At 45.2% G+C, this 17670-nt stretch overlaps 1 protein-coding gene across 1 annotated transcript in view; it reads left to right on the top strand.

Moving 5' to 3' along the window:
* Window positions 1-2764: 2764 nt before the first annotated feature.
* The window catches only part of CPPED1 (calcineurin like phosphoesterase domain containing 1), a 74604-nt gene continuing 59698 nt past the window's right edge, over window positions 2765-17670 (top strand). Inside the window, exons 1-2 of the mRNA XM_083711791.1 lie at window positions 2765-2947; window positions 11926-12144. Of these exons, the coding sequence (XP_083567917.1) occupies window positions 2881-2947; window positions 11926-12144 (286 nt within the window). The 5' untranslated portion in view covers window positions 2765-2880. The remainder of the gene's footprint in view (window positions 2948-11925; window positions 12145-17670) is intronic.

Raw genomic sequence — 17670 nt, forward strand, 5'->3', positions numbered from 1 at the left:
AAATATCTGACAGTGAGTTTGGAGTAGCCCAATGCAAAAATCCTGAGGATCCATGTGGATCCATGCTTTGTAACCACGTTTTTGCACCACTGTGACCCCCAGCAACAGTGGGTGCGTGATTTTTTTGGTGCAAGATGTAGCCATGGACATGCTATGTGATCTGATGGTGAATTTGGGGTGACCCAATGCAAAGATCCTGAGGATCCATGTGGATCCGTGCTTTGTAACCACGTTTTTGCACCACTGTGACCCTAGGCAACAGTGGGTGCGTGATTTTTTTGGTGCAAGATGTAGCCATGGACATGCTATGTGATCTGATGGTGAATTTGGGGTGACCCAATGCAAAAATCCTGAGGATCCATGTGGATCCATGCTTTGTAACCACGTTTTTGCACCATTGTGGCCCCAGGCCACAGTGGGTGCGTGATTTTTTTGGTGCAGGCTGTAGCCATGGACATGCTATGTTATCCGATGGTGAATTTGGGGTGACCCAGTGCAAACATCCTGTGGATCCATGCTTTGTAACCACGTTTTTGCACCATTGCAGCCCCAGGCAACAGTGGGTGCGTGCTTTTTTTGGTACAGACTGTAGCCATGGACATGTAATGTGATCTGATGGTGAATTTGGGGTGACCCAATGCAAAAATCCTGAGGATCCATGTGGATCCGTGCTTTGTCACCACGTTTTAAATGGGGAGGGAAGGAAAAACACAGAAGGGACAAGAAGCACAAGAGGGATGTGCGGAGAAGCAGCTGGCTAAGAATGCAGGGGAGGAGTTTAACGGGGTGAGGCGGAGGAAAGGAAGGCAAAAGTCCCCCCCCCAAGCCAGCCCTCTCTCTCTCTCTCTCTCCCACCTGCATCCCTAGAGCACGGAGAGGAGGAGGTGGTGGGCTGGAGCCTGCACGCAGTGTGACTAGGAAAGAATTAGAAGGAAGGACTCGATCCTTTCCTTAACCCTCTGCTTGCCAGGAGGGCAGGGGATTCCCTGCTCTTTGTTGAGTTTGAGCAAACGCAGCAACAGAAGCGGGTGGGCAGTAAGACCCTGAGGCAGAATGCAGGAAAGCAGCAACTTCTGCCTTCCCTCCGCCAGCCCGATCTTATTTTTGCCTGATTTTTGCCTATTTTTGCCCCTGCGCACAGACATTTCCCCTTACTTTTTAGGAGAAAAAATCTGTGTGTTATAGAGCGAAGTTTACGGTAATAATTTTCTTAAATTATTGGGGGGGCTGAGCCCCCCCAAACGAATTTTTGAGGGGGCTCGGGCCCCCTCAGGCCCCATGGAGTTGGCGCCTATGGCTTTGCTTCTCAATACAATGGTACCTCGGGTTACATACGCTTCAGGTTACATATGCTTCAGGTTACACACTCCGCTAACCCAGAAATAGTACCTCGGGTTGAGAACTTTGCTTCAGGATAAGAACAGAAATCGGGCTCCAGCGGCGCAGCGGCAGCAGGAGGCCCCATTAGCTAAAGTGGTGCTTCAGGTTAAGAACAGTTTCAGGTTAAGAACGGACCTCCAGAACGAATTAAGTACTTAACCCAAGGTACCACTGTACAGTCATACCTCGGGTTACAGACGCTTTGGGTTGTGCGATTTTGGGTTGCGCACTGTGTCAAACCCAGAAGTACTGGGACGGGTTAATTCCGGGTTTCGACACTTGCGCATGCGCAGAAGGCTAAAGCACCCACACATGCACAGACTGTGGGTTGCTAATATGCTTCCTGCACAGATCACGTTCACAACTTGAGCATCCACTGTATTCTCTGGTTATTTTCTCCTACCGATGGAGAACCTACATAAGAACTGTCTTCTTAGATCTATCTAAGATCTATCTTCTTAGATACCCCCAAAGGATATAGGAGCAGTTTTCTCTTATACAGTGGTACCTCTGGTTACGTACTTAATTCGTTCCGGAGGTCCGTTCTTAACCTGAAACTGTTCTTAACCTGAAGCACCACTTTAGCTAATGGGGCCTCCTGCTGCTGCCGCGCCGCCGCAGTGCGATTTCTGTTCTCATCCTGAAGCAGGGTTAGCGGAGTCTGTAACCTGAAACATCTGTAACCTGAGGTACCACTGTAACAGTATTATGTAAGCCACCACCTTGGCAATCTTTTTTGTACCTTGCACCTTGAACAATGCTGCACCCACTTTACTTGGAAGCAAGCCCCCAAGCTGAGGGCGGTGGGATTTACTTCTGAGTAAATGCACACACAGGCAGTGGAAAACAGAAGTGCCTGGCGTGCTCTGGTCCATGGGGTCACGAAGAGTCGGACACGACTAAACAACAACAAATGCACACACACACACACACACACACACAGGATCAGGACCTTCGCGAATAAAGCCCTCCCCTTTCACCCCGCTTCGTCAAGGCAGCCACAACTTTGAAAAGATCTTTTATAGTACTGTCTTCTGCAGATAGCGGGAATCTCTTTCCCTGATGCAAACTGCGAAACCTGTTTTCTGCTGTGATCGAAGGTCAACGGTGGTGCAAGCCATTGCTCTCTGAGCATGGGCAGAGTGCCCTTTCCATGCCGATTGAGCGACCACAGACACAGCCCATTCACAGCTGGGATCTGGCACTTCCAGATCCTAGGCATGGTGTAAGCCTGAGGAGCTGCTTTTGTGACGTATGATTAAGCTTTTCTCGCAACCTTTGCACGTCGGAACGCTCTCCGCCCTGCGGGGGGCGGCGACCACGGCTCCATCACTCACTTCGGGCCACGCCCACGCCCCTAATACCACGCCCCTTCTCCATAGACCACGCCTCTCCTGCTCCCGAGTTTGCTCCTCCTTCCCGTTCCCAGCAGTGGGAGGAGTACTGGGCAGTCCTGTTTGGTGGTCTGGTTTTGCTCTAGGGTGGTTGAGCAGGCACGCCATGGCCGGCCAAGAGCAGGATGAACTCCTAAAAGCCCGGAACCGTACTCTGAGCGCTTTCCGCGAAGGTATATTTACTTAAATTTAGGCTCTCCCTGTCTCCCGAGTCTGGGTTTTTTCGGTACAGAAAGTGAGAGCGGAACTCTTCCGCCGGGCGAGTCGGTTGCGCCCGGATACTTATCAGCGACGCACGGCTGGGCTATGGGGGACTGGAATAGGCGGCGCGCCGAAGCGGTGGAAGAAAACGGGGGCTAGCAAAGGAAGGGCTCGACGCGATGCTTATTATTTTTGTCTAGCTTTCCTACGAGGGCTCTCCTTCTCCTTAGGCGGGGCGGGGGCAGTTAAGGGAGAAGGGAGAGGCTAAAGAAGTGAGGCAGCGTTGTGTAGTGGCTAGACCCACCAGGGTGGGGAGCCTAGTGCCCTCCAAATGTTGAATTGCTGATTTAATTATCTTTTTGGGGAAATGGCGGGGGTGTCCTAAAACATGTGGAAGGCCACAAGTGGGCTAGAGCAGGCATAGGCAAACTCAGCCCTCCAGATGTTTTGGGACTACAACTCCCATCACCCCTAGCTAACAGGACCAGCTAACCGGGATGATGAGAGTTGTAGTCCCAAAACATCTGGAGGGCCGAGTTTGCCTATGCCTGGGCTAGAGTGTGAATCTAACGGGAATCCCGACCCCCCTCAGGCCTCGCTGGGTGATCTTGAGCTAGTTTCTCTCTGTGTTACTACACACAAGTCTTACTTTAAATGTAGTTCGCTGGGGTGTTGCAAGAATAAAACGTGGTACTAAGGCAAACTCGCCCAGTGTTCGTTTTTTTGAGCTTGGAGGAAAGGTAGGAGATAAATCAAGGTGCTGAGGATGTTTCTCAGGTCACATGGATTTTGAAGTGAAGGCTTTGGAATTGTATGGCCGTCTTGTCAGGGCAGGAGCTTTCATAGTCAAAATATGTGAGTCAGGTAGGGAGGAGGACAACAGCTCAGTGAGAGAGCTTATGCTTGGCATGCAGAATATCCCAGTCTCATCAACAGTTAAGAAGATTTGAGGCAGCAAGTGATGGATGGGACCTGGGGAGCTGCTGCTAGTTGAGAGCTATCTGGGCGGGTGTAAGGAAACATGTTATTTCCTTTCCTATGGGTTTAATAAGACTGTCCACTTTATTTATTTATTTATTTATTTATTTATTTAATTTGTATCCCACCTTTTCTCCAATGAGCTCCAAGTGGTGTACGTGGTTCTACCCATCCTCATTTAATCTCCACAACAACCCTGTGTTGTAACCAATGCAAGACCAGACTATTGCCATCTTGTTGCAGGCTGACACCATAATCCCATACCCTTCAGCATTCCTCTGATGAAAATAGGGATGTCCTATTCAATAATAATAATAATATTGTGCGCCTTCCAACATATATAAAAACATAAACATTAAGCATTAAAATACAGTGGTACCTCTGGTTATGTACTTAATTCGTTCTGGAGGTCCGTTCTTAACATGAAATTCTTCTTAACCTGAAGCACCACTTTAACCAATGGGGCCTCCTGCTGCTGCTGCGCCGCCAGAGCACGATTTCTCTTCTCATAGTGGAGTTTAACCTGAAGCGTATGTAACCTGAGGTACCACTGTACTTCCCTATACATGGCTGCCTTCAGATGTCTTCCAAAGGTTGTGTAGTTACTTATCTCCTTGGCTTGGGGGTCACATAACTCCATACCCTCCAAGATGTCTTCGATGAAAGTAGGGACGTCCTAAGGAAAAGTGGGACATTCCAGGATCAAATCAGAAACCAGGACAACTTCTGTAAATCTGAGATTGTCCCAGGAAAATAGGGACACTTGGAGTGTCTGTAATCCTGTATTCCCATTGAAATGATGCTGAAATGCAAGCTTAAGAGAGGAAGAACAAACTACAAGAGGGTGTGTAAAGGGAAGTTTTGGAAGCATGCTAGGCCATGACCTTTAAACAGAGTAAACAAAAATGCTTAGTTAGCTGAGGTGTGAATACATCTGTCTTTGTAGTCAAGCTGGAGGTAGGTTGGTGTCTTGCATGACTGACCTATACAGTGGTGCCTCGCTAGATGAAATTAATCCGTTCCGCGATTCTCTTCGTCTAGCGGTTTTTTCGTCTTGCGAAGCAAGCCCATTGACAGCTTAGCGGATTAGTGCTAGAGCTGTCAAGCGGCTTCCAGCGATCAGCTGTTAAGCGGCTTATCAGCGGAACAGCTGATAAGCGGCTTAGCAGCTTAGGAAAAGGGCGAAAAAAGCAAAAAAAAACCCGCCGGGGGACGCAAGATTTTTTCGTCTTGTGAAGCAACCCCATAGGGAAATTCGTTTTGCGAAGCGCCTCCAAAACGGAAAAACCCTTTCGTCTAGTGGGTTTTTCGTCTTGCGAGGCGTTCGTCTTGCGGGGCACCACTGTATCACTATAAAAACTGAGTAAACAGAGATCAGGGTTTAGCCTCTGATCACTTCACTTTCCTGCTTGAGCAAGAAATAAAACTTTGCTTTTAGAGAATTTCTGGGTGTCACATGTCATTGCTAGTGAGTAAAGGACTCAATTGTGCAATGGACCTTAGGTGGGGTTTTCCCACATCAATTTTAAGATAGGGAAGGCTGAGAGGCAGTGATTGGCCCAAGGTCACCCAATGAGCTTGGATTTGATCCCTGGTCTCCCAGGTCATTGTTCAACCTTGGGTCCCTAGATCTTGTTGGACTACAACTCCCATCATTTCTTGCCAGTCGTCAGGGATTATGGGGGTTGTAGTTTGAGAACATCTGGGGATCCCAGGTTTAAAAAGGCTTCTCTAACCACCATACCAAACCACACCTCTCTCTTCCTCAGAAGGTACACAGGTGACAAGTGTATTATGTGTTGTAGCTAATACTGGACTTTCCTTGGGAAATCACTTCTAGCTGGACTTGCCTGCAAAGGGAATGGATTTTTGAAGTGTTCCTAGTGTACACTAAAGAGTGGATAGTGTAGTTGCTTCATAAAAGTTGTCAGGTGGCAGGGCTGGCCAAATTGTTCCCTCAATAGTTTTGTAAAAGAAAGACTTTAAAAGGTGCGTATTTTAACCATCTCTGCAGCACCATTTACTTATTTTTGTTGGGTTTTTAAACCACTCCTGAAGGCTTAAGGTGAAAAATGGCATTAGAAATGATGACAGTAAGAACAGTTCTATATAAAATATACTCAAAAATTGCTTGGAAACTCTTCAATGCAATTCAATGTTTACTGTTTCTCTTTAAAAAAATGGCTTATGTCACTTCTGAAAGAGACTTTTGCCCTGATCTCTGAAGGAAGGGAGTTCTAAGGCCAAAAAGAGTCTCAATGTGCCTCTTTTGCAAGGGCGCACAAACAATTGGCTGATTTTGGAAACAAAACAAAAATGTTGGGGCACCAGAACCATTCCCTCCCCTTTCAGATCAACCAGTGCAGAGCCACACCATACATTATAATCAGTGCAAATCACATGACACCCCCAAATAATCCTGGGAACTCCAGTTTCCTGTCATAGAGACCCGAAAGCCTGGCACCTCATCCTTGGAGGCAACTGCAGCTGAAGATCATTATTTTCTAGCTACTGATGAATTTAGAACATAAGAAGAACCTGCGGAATCTACAGTGGCCCACTAGGGCCCTGCTATTTCTGTGGCCCTGCTCTTTCTGTGGCCAACCAGATGCCTATGGGAAGCCTCCGTGCAGGACCTGAGTTCAACAACCCTATCCTTGCCTTTGGTTTTTAGAAGCTGGTACAGTGGTACCTCAACAGGGATGCGGGTGGTGCTGTGGGTAAAACCTCAGTGCCTAGGACTTGCTGATCGTAAGGTTGGCTGTTCGAATCCCCGCGGCGGGGTGAGCTCCCGTCATTCAGTCCCAGCTCCTGCCCACCTAGCAGTTCAAAAGCACCCCTAAGTGCAAGTAGATAAATAGGTACCGCTTTATAGCGGGAAGGTAAACGGTGTTTCCATGTGCAGCACTGGTGATGGCTCGCCACTTGCAGCTTTGTCACGCTGGCCACGTGACCCAGAAGTGTCTTCAGACGGCAACGGCTCCCGGCCTCTTGAGCGAGATGAGCGCGCAACCCTAGAGTCGGTCACGACTGGCCCGTACGGGCAGGGGTACCTTTACCTTTACAGTGGTACCTCGGGTTAAGTACTTAATTCGGTCCGGATGTCCGTACTTAACCTGAAACTGTTCTTAATCTGAAGCACCACTTTAGCTAATGGGGCCTCCTGCTGCTGCTGTGCCGCCGGAGCACAATTTCTGTTCTCATCCTGAAGCAAAGTTCTTAACCTGAAGTACTATTTGTGGGTTAGCAGAGTCTGTAGCATATGTAAACTGAAGCATATGTAACCTGAGGTACCACTGTATTTAGAAGTCTACTGCTCCAACAGTGGAGAAGAATATAGGCATTGGGGTTGATAGCTTTATGTTCAAGGAACTTGTCTAATTTTTATATCACATATTGTGAAAGCAAATTCCATAGTTCAGCTTTATTCTGTTTATTCTCCTGCTGTTCCAAGGGACGCAGGTGGTGCTGTGGGTTAAAGCCTCAGCACCTAGGACTTGCCGATCGAAAGGTCGGCGGTTCGAATCCCTGCGGCGGGGTGCGCTCCCGCTGCTCGGTCCCAGTGCCTGCCAACCTAGCAGTTCGAAAGCACCTCCGGGTGCAAGTAGATAAATAGGGACCGCTTACCAGCGGGAAGGTAAACGGCGTTTCCGTGTGCGGCTCTGGCTCGCCAGAGCAGCGATGTCACGCTGGCCACGTGACCCGGAAGTGTCTCCGGACAGCGCTGGCCCCTGGCCTCTTAAGTGAGATGGGCGCACAACCCCAGAGTCTGGCAAGACTGGCCCGTACGGGCAGGGGTACCTTTACCTTTACCTTTTACCTCCTGCTGTTCAGCTTCATTGGATAAATCTGGAGTCTAATATTACGAGGGGGGGGGAGTGTCTCTGTTCCCCTTGTCTATACCACGTATAATTTGCATGGTTCCCCCACCTTACTTGTTTTCCTTTTGTATGTGAAAAAGCACCAAGAAATTGCCAGTGGGGTTCAGGGAAGGAGAAAGTTACATGCAGCCCAAACTTTTTAAGGCAGAAGTAGCTATTCTGGGATTGCGACTACTTTTGCCTGCCATTTCTTGTATTGTTATTTTATCAGGGGTTCAACTAACTATGGCCTTGATTAACCCTTCGTGAATGTCTTTGTTCTGTTTCCATGGGAAATGTATTTAATCTCTGGAAAACAAAAGCCAAATCTGATCCAGAATGGTGTATGAGTTACTGCTGCATTCCCATTCTGGCAAAGAGCTGCCTGCAGATGGTTTTGTCTGTTTGGAACCTTCCATTCTGCAGAAGACCTGATGACAGATGGAGTCACCTAGTTACACAAAAGTCTACAGTGAAATGTTATCACAAGGGATGTCCAGACACAATGTAAATGTCACTGAAACTTGGATGCTAATGCTAAAGCATGCATTCATTGGGGTTTTTTAAAGTGAGGTCTGCGGGAACCTGAATGAAATTTGCTGGCTCGTTCTTAAAACTGTTTCATAAAGTGCTTGGGCAGGCTATCGGGTTGCCCCAACAGAGGAATGTCAACTTGAACGTACAGAAAAGTTAAGGTTAATCTTGAATATCTGTTGTGCTTTTCTGTTGCCTGTTTCTCTCGATCACTGGAGGGTGGGGAGAAGATGTGTGTGTTGTACATTGATACAGTTATGAAATTTTATGCATAATGAACACAGTAAAGATATTAATGCAAAAAAGGAAAACTTAGCATTAAAAACTTGTCACACAATAAAAACATCACAAATGTACAGTGGTACCTTGGGTTACATACACTTCAGGTTACATACGCTTCAGGTTACAGACTCCGCTAACCCAGAAATAGTGCTTCAGGTTAAGAACTTTGCTTCAGGATGAGAATAGAAATCGTGCTCCGGCAGCGCGGCAGCAGCAGGAGGCCCCACTAGCTAAAGTGGTGTTTGAGGTTAAGAACAGTTTCAGGTTAAGTACGGACCTCGGGAACGAATTAAGTACTTAACCCGAGGTACCACTGTATTAGGATTGTACTACACATACCTTCCTATGAGGAGGTCCATTCTACCTGATGTTGGCATTGGGCTTTTAGTGCAGTGACACCTGCCCAGTAGAACCCCCCTCCCATTATACATTATTTACCAAAGTATTACTTATTAATACATCAGAAAGGCACATTTTCTATTGTCTCCAGCACTTGCTAAATAAAGTCCTCTTTCAACAAGCCCTCTCAATGCAAATCTTTATTCCAGTTGGTGTCTGTATGGGATTCAAATTGATTTTAGTGTCATCACTAGCAACCCTTAGATACCAGGTGGCGATGATATTATTTACCCAGAGATTTTGGTCTTAATCGTTGTTGATCTTTTAGTTGGGTGGGTTAAGTTGTGTCTTTTTAAAGTTATTTTAGCGTAAGCATTTTTGGTTAATGGTTGTTGTTTTTTAAGTGGTATTGTCTCAGAAAAATGACAACCAGCTTTGAGACAATTTTTTTGTGCTAGGCAAAAAATTTAATATAATAAATAATAATATACAGTAACTGCCCTGCTCATTAAATAGACAATGTCATCTGAACTCCCAGAAAACAAATCAGGATGAATGCTCAATAAACATGATGTCTGGAAGTACCCACAAAAAAGGATTTGGGGCGGGGGAATGAGGAAGCAAATTTGGCTGATACTTCTTTGTAAAGGGAATTGGGGTTGCTTGTGCGTAAGTGGCCGCTGCTTTTGGCAACGTTCCCTGGCTAAACTTTTCCCTGGCTGAACAGCCCTTTCTCCGTGGCTGTGTCAGTCACTGGCAGAATCCGTCAGTGGGTGTTTCCTGAACTTCTTCCAACATAAAAGCTGTTTGACACCAAGTCTCCGCCTAGCCTCCCTGCGCGGAAGTTTTCTGCGCGGAGTGGGTGTGGCCAGCGGAGGTCCTGGGCTCTCCCCGCTGGTCTCTGTGGAAGAGTCTTGGAGCCATCTCTCCGACGTCCCTTCCAGCTCTCTTTTCTTCCTGGTGTCACACTGATCTCCTTCCTCCGATGAAGTGTTCCCTCTGTCCCAGCTGGGCCCTTCTCCTGCATTGCTAGGGAGCCTCACCTCCACTCTTGGCTCCGATGGCAGTTCCCTGACATTCTTGAAACAAATAAGATAATGATAAAACATTATACTGTTCCCTCTCTGTGATCTGTGGCTTCTAGAAGTTTGCGCTTAGCTCAACTCACTTCTGATGCTGTACCCTGAGGAAATAGGGAGTTTGGGTGACTGACCATGGGAAGAGATTTAGCTTCACCTTTGCTCATTGGTGTACCCTTTTGAAATTAAAATCAAGGCACACCCCTATCCCTGCCCTGCATTATATGGGGCAGATACATAATTAAATGATCTTGCACTTGTCTACCCAAATGTAAGTCTCACAGAATTCATTGGAGGTTATTCCCCAGTAAATGGACGTAGGATTGCCGCCTAAATCTCTGGTTTAGTTTTTCCTTCATTGCTGCCTCTGTAAATCACCTTTCTGCCAAAAAGTCCGTGGTGGTACATGTGTATATTTCAAGTGCGGCTGCCACTGTTGTGTCTAGTTTGTCACTAACTCAGGAAATAGCAAAACGTTGATACCGCTCAACTGATGTAACTTGGATATGCAATCCTCTCTGTTCCTACACCTACATTTCTCTGAACAACACAGCTCATCACCAGTGGATTATCACAGTGTGAAGCAATCGTGTTCAGCATATGGAACAAAAGCAGTCAACACAGTTTACGGAATCGGAACAATAAATCACCTTGACAGTTAAGTTAATTTCAGTGGTCTCTTTTCTGTGCTCAGACTGCCACAGTAAAAAAAAAAGAGTGCCTGGTTTGGTAATATATTTGTCAGTATTTTCCATGAGTTACTGACCCTTCTCCTGAGGTCAGACTACATGTTAATGATAATTATCACTGGTACAGTGAAGTAGCAGCAGGGGTCAGGAGGGTTGGCGAGGTGCAGGACAGACAGAAACAGGATTTGGACTTTGACATGTCCGGAAGGAGAAGGGTGCTCTCTCTCTCTCTCTCTCTCTCTCTCTCACACACACACACACACACACAAACAAACACAAACACACACACACACTGTCTTCTTGCTCTAAGTCACTCCCTGAGAAACTGTTTGCCTCAAAGGTGCAGTTTGCTCTAAATAGCAGCACACAGAGAAAACAACCCAAATAGCAGTACACAGAGAAAACAATCAGGAAACTGGGAGCGGGAGGGAGAAGAGAACGTGTGAACTGTGTCATACTACAGTGGTACCTCGGGTTACAGACGCTTCAGGTTACATACACTTCAGGTTACAGATTCCATTAACCCAGAAATAGTACCTCGGGTTAAGAACTTTGCTTCGGGATGAGAACAGAAATCGTGCACTTCTATGTGCACAATTGGGGCAGCCCCATTAGCTGACAAGGTGATTAATCTCGCTGTCAGAAGATTTGCATTGCAAAGTGGCTCTTTATTAAGGATCGTTCCAATTGTCTGTTGACCTGGGGGACTTGGCCTTGATTAAGTATTAGAACCTCTGTTAGTGGAGCAGTGACCCCAATCCTATGGGGTTTTTCAGGGTGTGTGTGTCTTGTTTTCCTTAGGAAAACATCTCTAAAAAGTGTGTCTTCGGGTGAGGAAGGCACCATGTCCAGACCCCACCTACCTCTAGTAATACTGTGTTTTTGTCTGTTTGATGATGTAGTTGAACAATATCAATACTAAGTGACTTTGGAGAACAGATTTGCCAGTGTAGCCAAGTCATTCAAATCAAAAGTGGGGTGATATAGTACCTTTTCTTGTCTTGCGATGTCACACTAAGCTGTGACGGACTCCATCTCTAGTGAGGGGAGCTGGGTAACGTGACATTGCCTAAGGGTGTCTTTAAAATCTATAACTCTTGCTGTTATCAATGCAGAAAAGGTTTGGAATTAACTGACTGCGGAGGCATTTGTTTTTATCTTTATGTGTTTCTGTTTTTTATGTATTTAGATGCGGAACAGGAATGGAGAGCCCCTTTCTACTTCATTCAAGGAGCGGATCCTCAGTTTGGATTGATGAAAGCGTATTCAATTGGCAACTGCGACCATGGAGGTGACGAATGGGAAGAGGAGCTCAAACTAACACAGCAAGCAGTGCAAGCGATTAACCAGCTGAACCCCAAACCGAAATTCTTCGTACTCTGCGGAGATCTCATACATGGCATGCCAGGTAGGTTAGGTTTAAAAGAGATGGAAACTGTTCCTGCTGGCACATTCCTCCAGAATCTGCTGGACTGCTACAACTCCCATAATTCCAAATAGTTGCCCTTTTTTGGCAGGGGGCTGTCAGGAACTGCAAGAGTCCAGCAAGAACTCCCTGCAAGCAGAGGTTGGGCAGGAGACACACCCCTGCTTCTAAAAACTGTATTTATTCAAATAGGCCTTTCAAAGCTGGGATTCTCTGCCAACCAGCTCTCCCTGATGTGCTTGATGGCCCAATGGTTGCCATCAATTTGATTTGAATTAATTTTATAATGAAATGATTTTAGAATGTTGTATTATTTTATTCTTGTTAACCGCCCTGAGCCTGGCTTCTGCTGGGGAGGGCAGGATATAAATAAAAAATTATTATTATTATTATTATTATTATTATTATTATTATTATTATTATTATTATTGCTTTTGTTGTAACAATGTGTTTTGGCTCGTGACATTTTGTATGGAAGTGTAATTTATATATAGTTTAAATAAACACAAGATCTGGAGGGCCACAGACTTCCCACCCCTGCTGAAGTCTAATGAAATGCAGGATGCTGCCTTATACTGAATCAGACCCATTGGGCCATAGCTTGCTCCATATTGTCTACACTGGCTATCAGCATCTCTCCAGGATTGCAGGCAGGGGTTTCTCCCAGCCCTCCCTGGAGATGCTGGCGATGGAACCTGGGACCTCCTGCGTGCAAAATGATCTATAGTTGTTGCCTAAGAAAGGAAGCTCTTCCTTCTGAATGTCTTCTTGCACTGTGATGGGCAGCAGGTTGCCTGTGGGCTCTACCCGTCTTCCAACACCACATCCAGGTGAAGTAATCTTGTTAACGAAATCAAAAGCCTGGCTTCCATTGAAAAATGAAATGCTAAGCTTCTCTCTCCCTCTCATGCTTATCGTAATAGATTTAGAAAGTATAACAATCAAAGACTAGCAACAAAGGCAGTAGGTGAGAAGAAGCTTTGAATTTGTACTGGAGCAATGTTGGTTCTTGTAATGGTTATGTGGGGTTGCTCATGCGTAAGTTGCCGCCACTCCTGGCTATGTTGCCTGGTTAAACCTTTTTCTGGCTGGACAGCCCTTCACTTCATGGCTGTTTCAGTCGCTAGCAGAATCCGTCAGTGGGCGTTTCTTGAACTTCTTCCAGCAAAGAAGTTCTTTGACGCCAAGTCTACGCCTACTTTCCCTGCGCGGAAGTCTTCTGCGCAGGGTGGGTGTGGGTAGCGGAGGACCCGTGCTCTCCCCGCTGGTTTCCAGCGAGGAGTCCTGGAGCCCCCTCGCCGATTCCCCCATCTGCCCCCTTTTATCCCTGGTGTTACGCTGATTTCCTTCCCCAGCCGATGAGCTCCCTCTCTCCCTGCTGGGCCCTTCTCCAGCATCGCTTGGGAGCCTTGCCTCCACCTCAGGCTCCAATGTCAGTTCCCTGACAGTTCTGTTTCACAAGAACTTCTTTTTTCTGTTTAATGCCTCCCCCCTTCCTTGCCCCCCCAACTCTTCAAAATATGCTGAGTGCTATTACCTCTGGTTTGGCACCTCTCAGATTTTTTATTTTTTAAAAAATCCACACTTCTTTTTTAGTGCTGGGAAATAATGATGACAAACCAGAGATCTGCAACCAATATATTTATTTCTGAGGTGTGTCTCTATACTGCTCTTTAACTTTTTAATATATATATATATCTTTATTAATTTAAAATGAATACATTTATGAGAAAACAGACATACATACAAGTAAACAAACATACAATCAAACAAACAAATAAAAGAAAAATCAAACAAACCACACACTATAAGATACAAGAAGATTAATATAAGTATCATCATATATACTCCTGATACTGAACACAATTATAAAATTTATAGAGAAGAAATTTAAAACTGACTTCCAGTTAATCTCACTGTACTTTATCTATCCATTACTTTATACCGCACAGTTACATATTTCTTATATAGAACTTATATTTCTACAATACTGCTCTTTAACTTATAAAAATTCAAAGCCCAGTTTCCCAGCATGCCTGCAACTGGCAGGCTATGCTTTGAAGGGAGGCCTCAAAGCAAGAGTGGAGAACCTGTGGGCTAGATGCCCCTTCAGGGCTGACCATTGGCCATGATAGTGGAGGCTGATGAGAACTGAAGTCCAACCACCTCTGGAAGGCTGCAGGTGCCCCTTCTCTCCCTTGTAACCAGGACTCCTTCACTGAAGGGAGGCAGAACTGAGATGGTTTGCAGAAAGCATGCCGGTACATGGCTCATTCTAGGTCTGATAAACCATGGGTTCCTGGACCAAGGTGGCCATGTCTGAACCAGCCCTTTTGTATCACCTTGTGCAAATATCTGTCTCTTGGCTTAAGGTCCTACCCTGAATGGTGTGGAGAGAGCTCCCTGGAGATGGGGGAGCAGGATAAAAACATGATGTGGAAATAGTCTTTTTCTCCAGTTACCTTGCCACTGGTCTTCCTTTTCCTTGACCTCCTTCCTTCCTTCCTTCCTTCCTTCCTAACTTACCTTCCCATTGGGCTTCTCAGCTTTCTGGCTTACCCAACACCTCTTCTCTCTCTTACCTCTTTATTTCTTGACAGCACCACTAAGTAATTTATTTCTCTGTCTCCAAACTGATCTTCCTCTTTCCCACAAGAGCTGCTCACCCACTCCCCCTTGGCGTCTGATATGCTCATGAACTTTCCATGACATGAGTAGCAGTTCAGCCCAGAGGCTTTGTCTCACAGGCGTTCGGCTGTCTCTGAGAACGGCAACCCTCGATTTTCACTTCGTCTCTCTCCCTGCTCCTTTCCATAATAATCTTCCATATGGCTCACCTGTTGCTTACAATAGGACATAAAACAACAACAACATATTAATATAATGATTCCTTGTAGCAAATGGTTCTTTTTCTATATGTGGGCAAATTGCCTTCACCTTCTCTGTCTTATTGAAACGTCACCTCAGCACCTTACAAATTGCTCATGTTCCGTGACAAGATCTACACAGAGATGCATCGTTATGAGTTTCCAAAGTGTCAGTTTCTTATTTCATCCAGAAAATAAGCAGTCGTCACTGTACGGAACTGGCATTAGGGGTGTGGGAGGTGTTCGATTCAGTTCACATTTAAAGGCGAGCTCAAATAATTTGCACTTTGAGACACGACGCAAACTGAAACGCAGCCTTCTTTGAAATTTGCATGTCTCTGAATTTTTCAGTACAGTTCTGCAGCCAAGTAACGTGTACAGAAAATCATTTTTATTAGGGAAAATAACCTAGAAACATGCATTATATTGGAGAAAACTGCTTTGCAAAAATGTACATATGAGGGAAAACTGAACATAAAATGCAGTTAGGAGAAATTAGCACTAAAATGTTGATGAATTTCCACACTGGCTTTTTAAAAAATTACAATTGATGTGGAGAAGTGAATGTAAGAGTGAAAAAAATGAGAAACTGAAATGGATAGATTCTCCTATTCTTAAGTGACATGCATGGGGCGTATTTACACTAAGGCTTATCAGTCATCTCTTTTTCTTTCTCTGCATTCAAACTGAGGTCTCTTTTTCCCAGAGGAGCTCCTAACATGCTTCTCTCTAGCACCTGAACTATAGTTTAGTGTCAGATGGTTAAGCCTTAGGCTTGTGAGTCCTCCCTCTTCTCTGTCACAGCCGCAAGAAGGAAATTGGAAACTACAATTCCCAGAGTTCCTTTGGAAAGAGGGTTTGATTGTTAAACCACTGGGAATTACAGGTCTGTGGAGGGAACAGGAGTCTCCCCACATCTCTCAGAATCCTTAAGAAACTACAGTTCCCAGGATTCTTTGTGGGGAAGGCCATACTTGTTTAAAATGGTCTGATGCAAGTGGGGTATTTGACATTGCTCCTGTTGTACCAAGTTCTTCATTGTCAGAGGGGAAAAGTTTCTGGATAAAATGGCGGAGGATGAGGAGGATTTTAGGCTGATCCAGCAGCGGCAATTATTATGTTCTTTCTAGCAATGGTGATTGAATAGAGCTTCCAGGTTTAGAGACAATGTACCTTAGGATACCTGTTAATGGAGAATAAACCTAGGAAAGAGGGTCACTTGTCTCTATGTCCTTGTTGTGGGCTTCCCAGAAGCAACTGGTGAGTTGTTGTGGGGAATGCAATGGTGGATCCGAGATGGACCTCTGTTACGGTACAGTAGGGCTCAATTAATGCTCTTAATGTTACTGTTTCCCAGCCTAACCTGCCTTACAGGGCTGTTATGGTGAAAATGGGAACATGGGGATGATGTGTGCCACCTTAAGCTCCTTGGCGGAAAACTGGAATATGAATTTAATAACTTGAGGGATTGCCTTAGGATATGCCCTCTTGACCACTTTGATCTGTGAAAATGGCACTGTTACAGGCGTTGCATAATATTCATTGGTTGCTTGTAAGAAATCGACCTTTTAGCATGGCAGCATCTACAGTTTTAGCATATTGTAGATTTGAGTTATTATTCCCTTTTATTCTTGTTTATAACTGTGTCTTTATAACTTTAAATTTTCATTATCCATCACTTTTAATGAAAATAATAAGAAGCAAAATGTATAAGGAGATTAATATAACTAACAGTACAGTGGTACCTTGGGTTAAGAACTTAATTCGTTCTGTAGGTCTGTTCTTAACCTGAAACTGTTCTTAACCTGAAGCACTACTTTAGCTAATGGGGCCTCCCGCTGCCACCGTCGCACAATTTCTGTTCTCATCCTGAAGCAAAGTTCTTAACCCAAGGTACTATTTCAGGGTTAGCAGAGTCTGTAACCTGAAGCATCTTTAACCTGAAGCATATGTAACCTAAGGTAAACTGTAGTTGTAAATGAATACAGACAGACAACAAGAATTGTACAAACAGGAGGATTTATTTGTTTGTGGATACACTATGGGCAAATATGGAAAATGAATAACAATATACAAAATGGATGAAAATAATGCGATAAAATTATATGTGATATAAAAAAACAGAAGAAGGAAGGAGGGAAGTCAGCGCTTAGGAGCAAGTATAAATGTAAAATGCAACACATTATGTGTATGTGGAGTATGCAACCGGAAAGCTAATAAAGATTATTTGGATAACTTTAAATTTTGTTTTTGTAAACTGCTTAGAGGTTATATTTACAACCAAGCGGCAAATAAGATGAGTCAAATGCTAACTAAATAGGTTAAGAGCATTTTGAAGGAGGAAGAATGTAAGGCAAGCTTCCTGGATCAGAACCCATCTAGTTCAGCATCCTCTTCTCACAGCGGCTGGTCAGTGGGAACCCTGCAAGGTGGACATGAGCACAACAGCACTCTGCCTACCTGCAGTTCCCTGCAGGTGGTAATCAGAGGCTTATGTCTCTGATAGTGGAGGTAGAACATAGCCGTAAGGCTAGTGGCTGTTGAAAGCCTTCTCTTCCGTACGAAGAGGCACTTAGGATGCTGGCTTAGATTCAGACCATGGGGCCATCCATCGCAGTACAGTGGTACCTCGGGTTACATA

The sequence above is a fragment of the Podarcis gaigeae genome (genome assembly GCF_964106915.1).
Source record: "Podarcis gaigeae genome assembly, chromosome: 14".
Classification (NCBI taxonomy): domain Eukaryota; kingdom Metazoa; phylum Chordata; class Lepidosauria; order Squamata; family Lacertidae; genus Podarcis; species Podarcis gaigeae.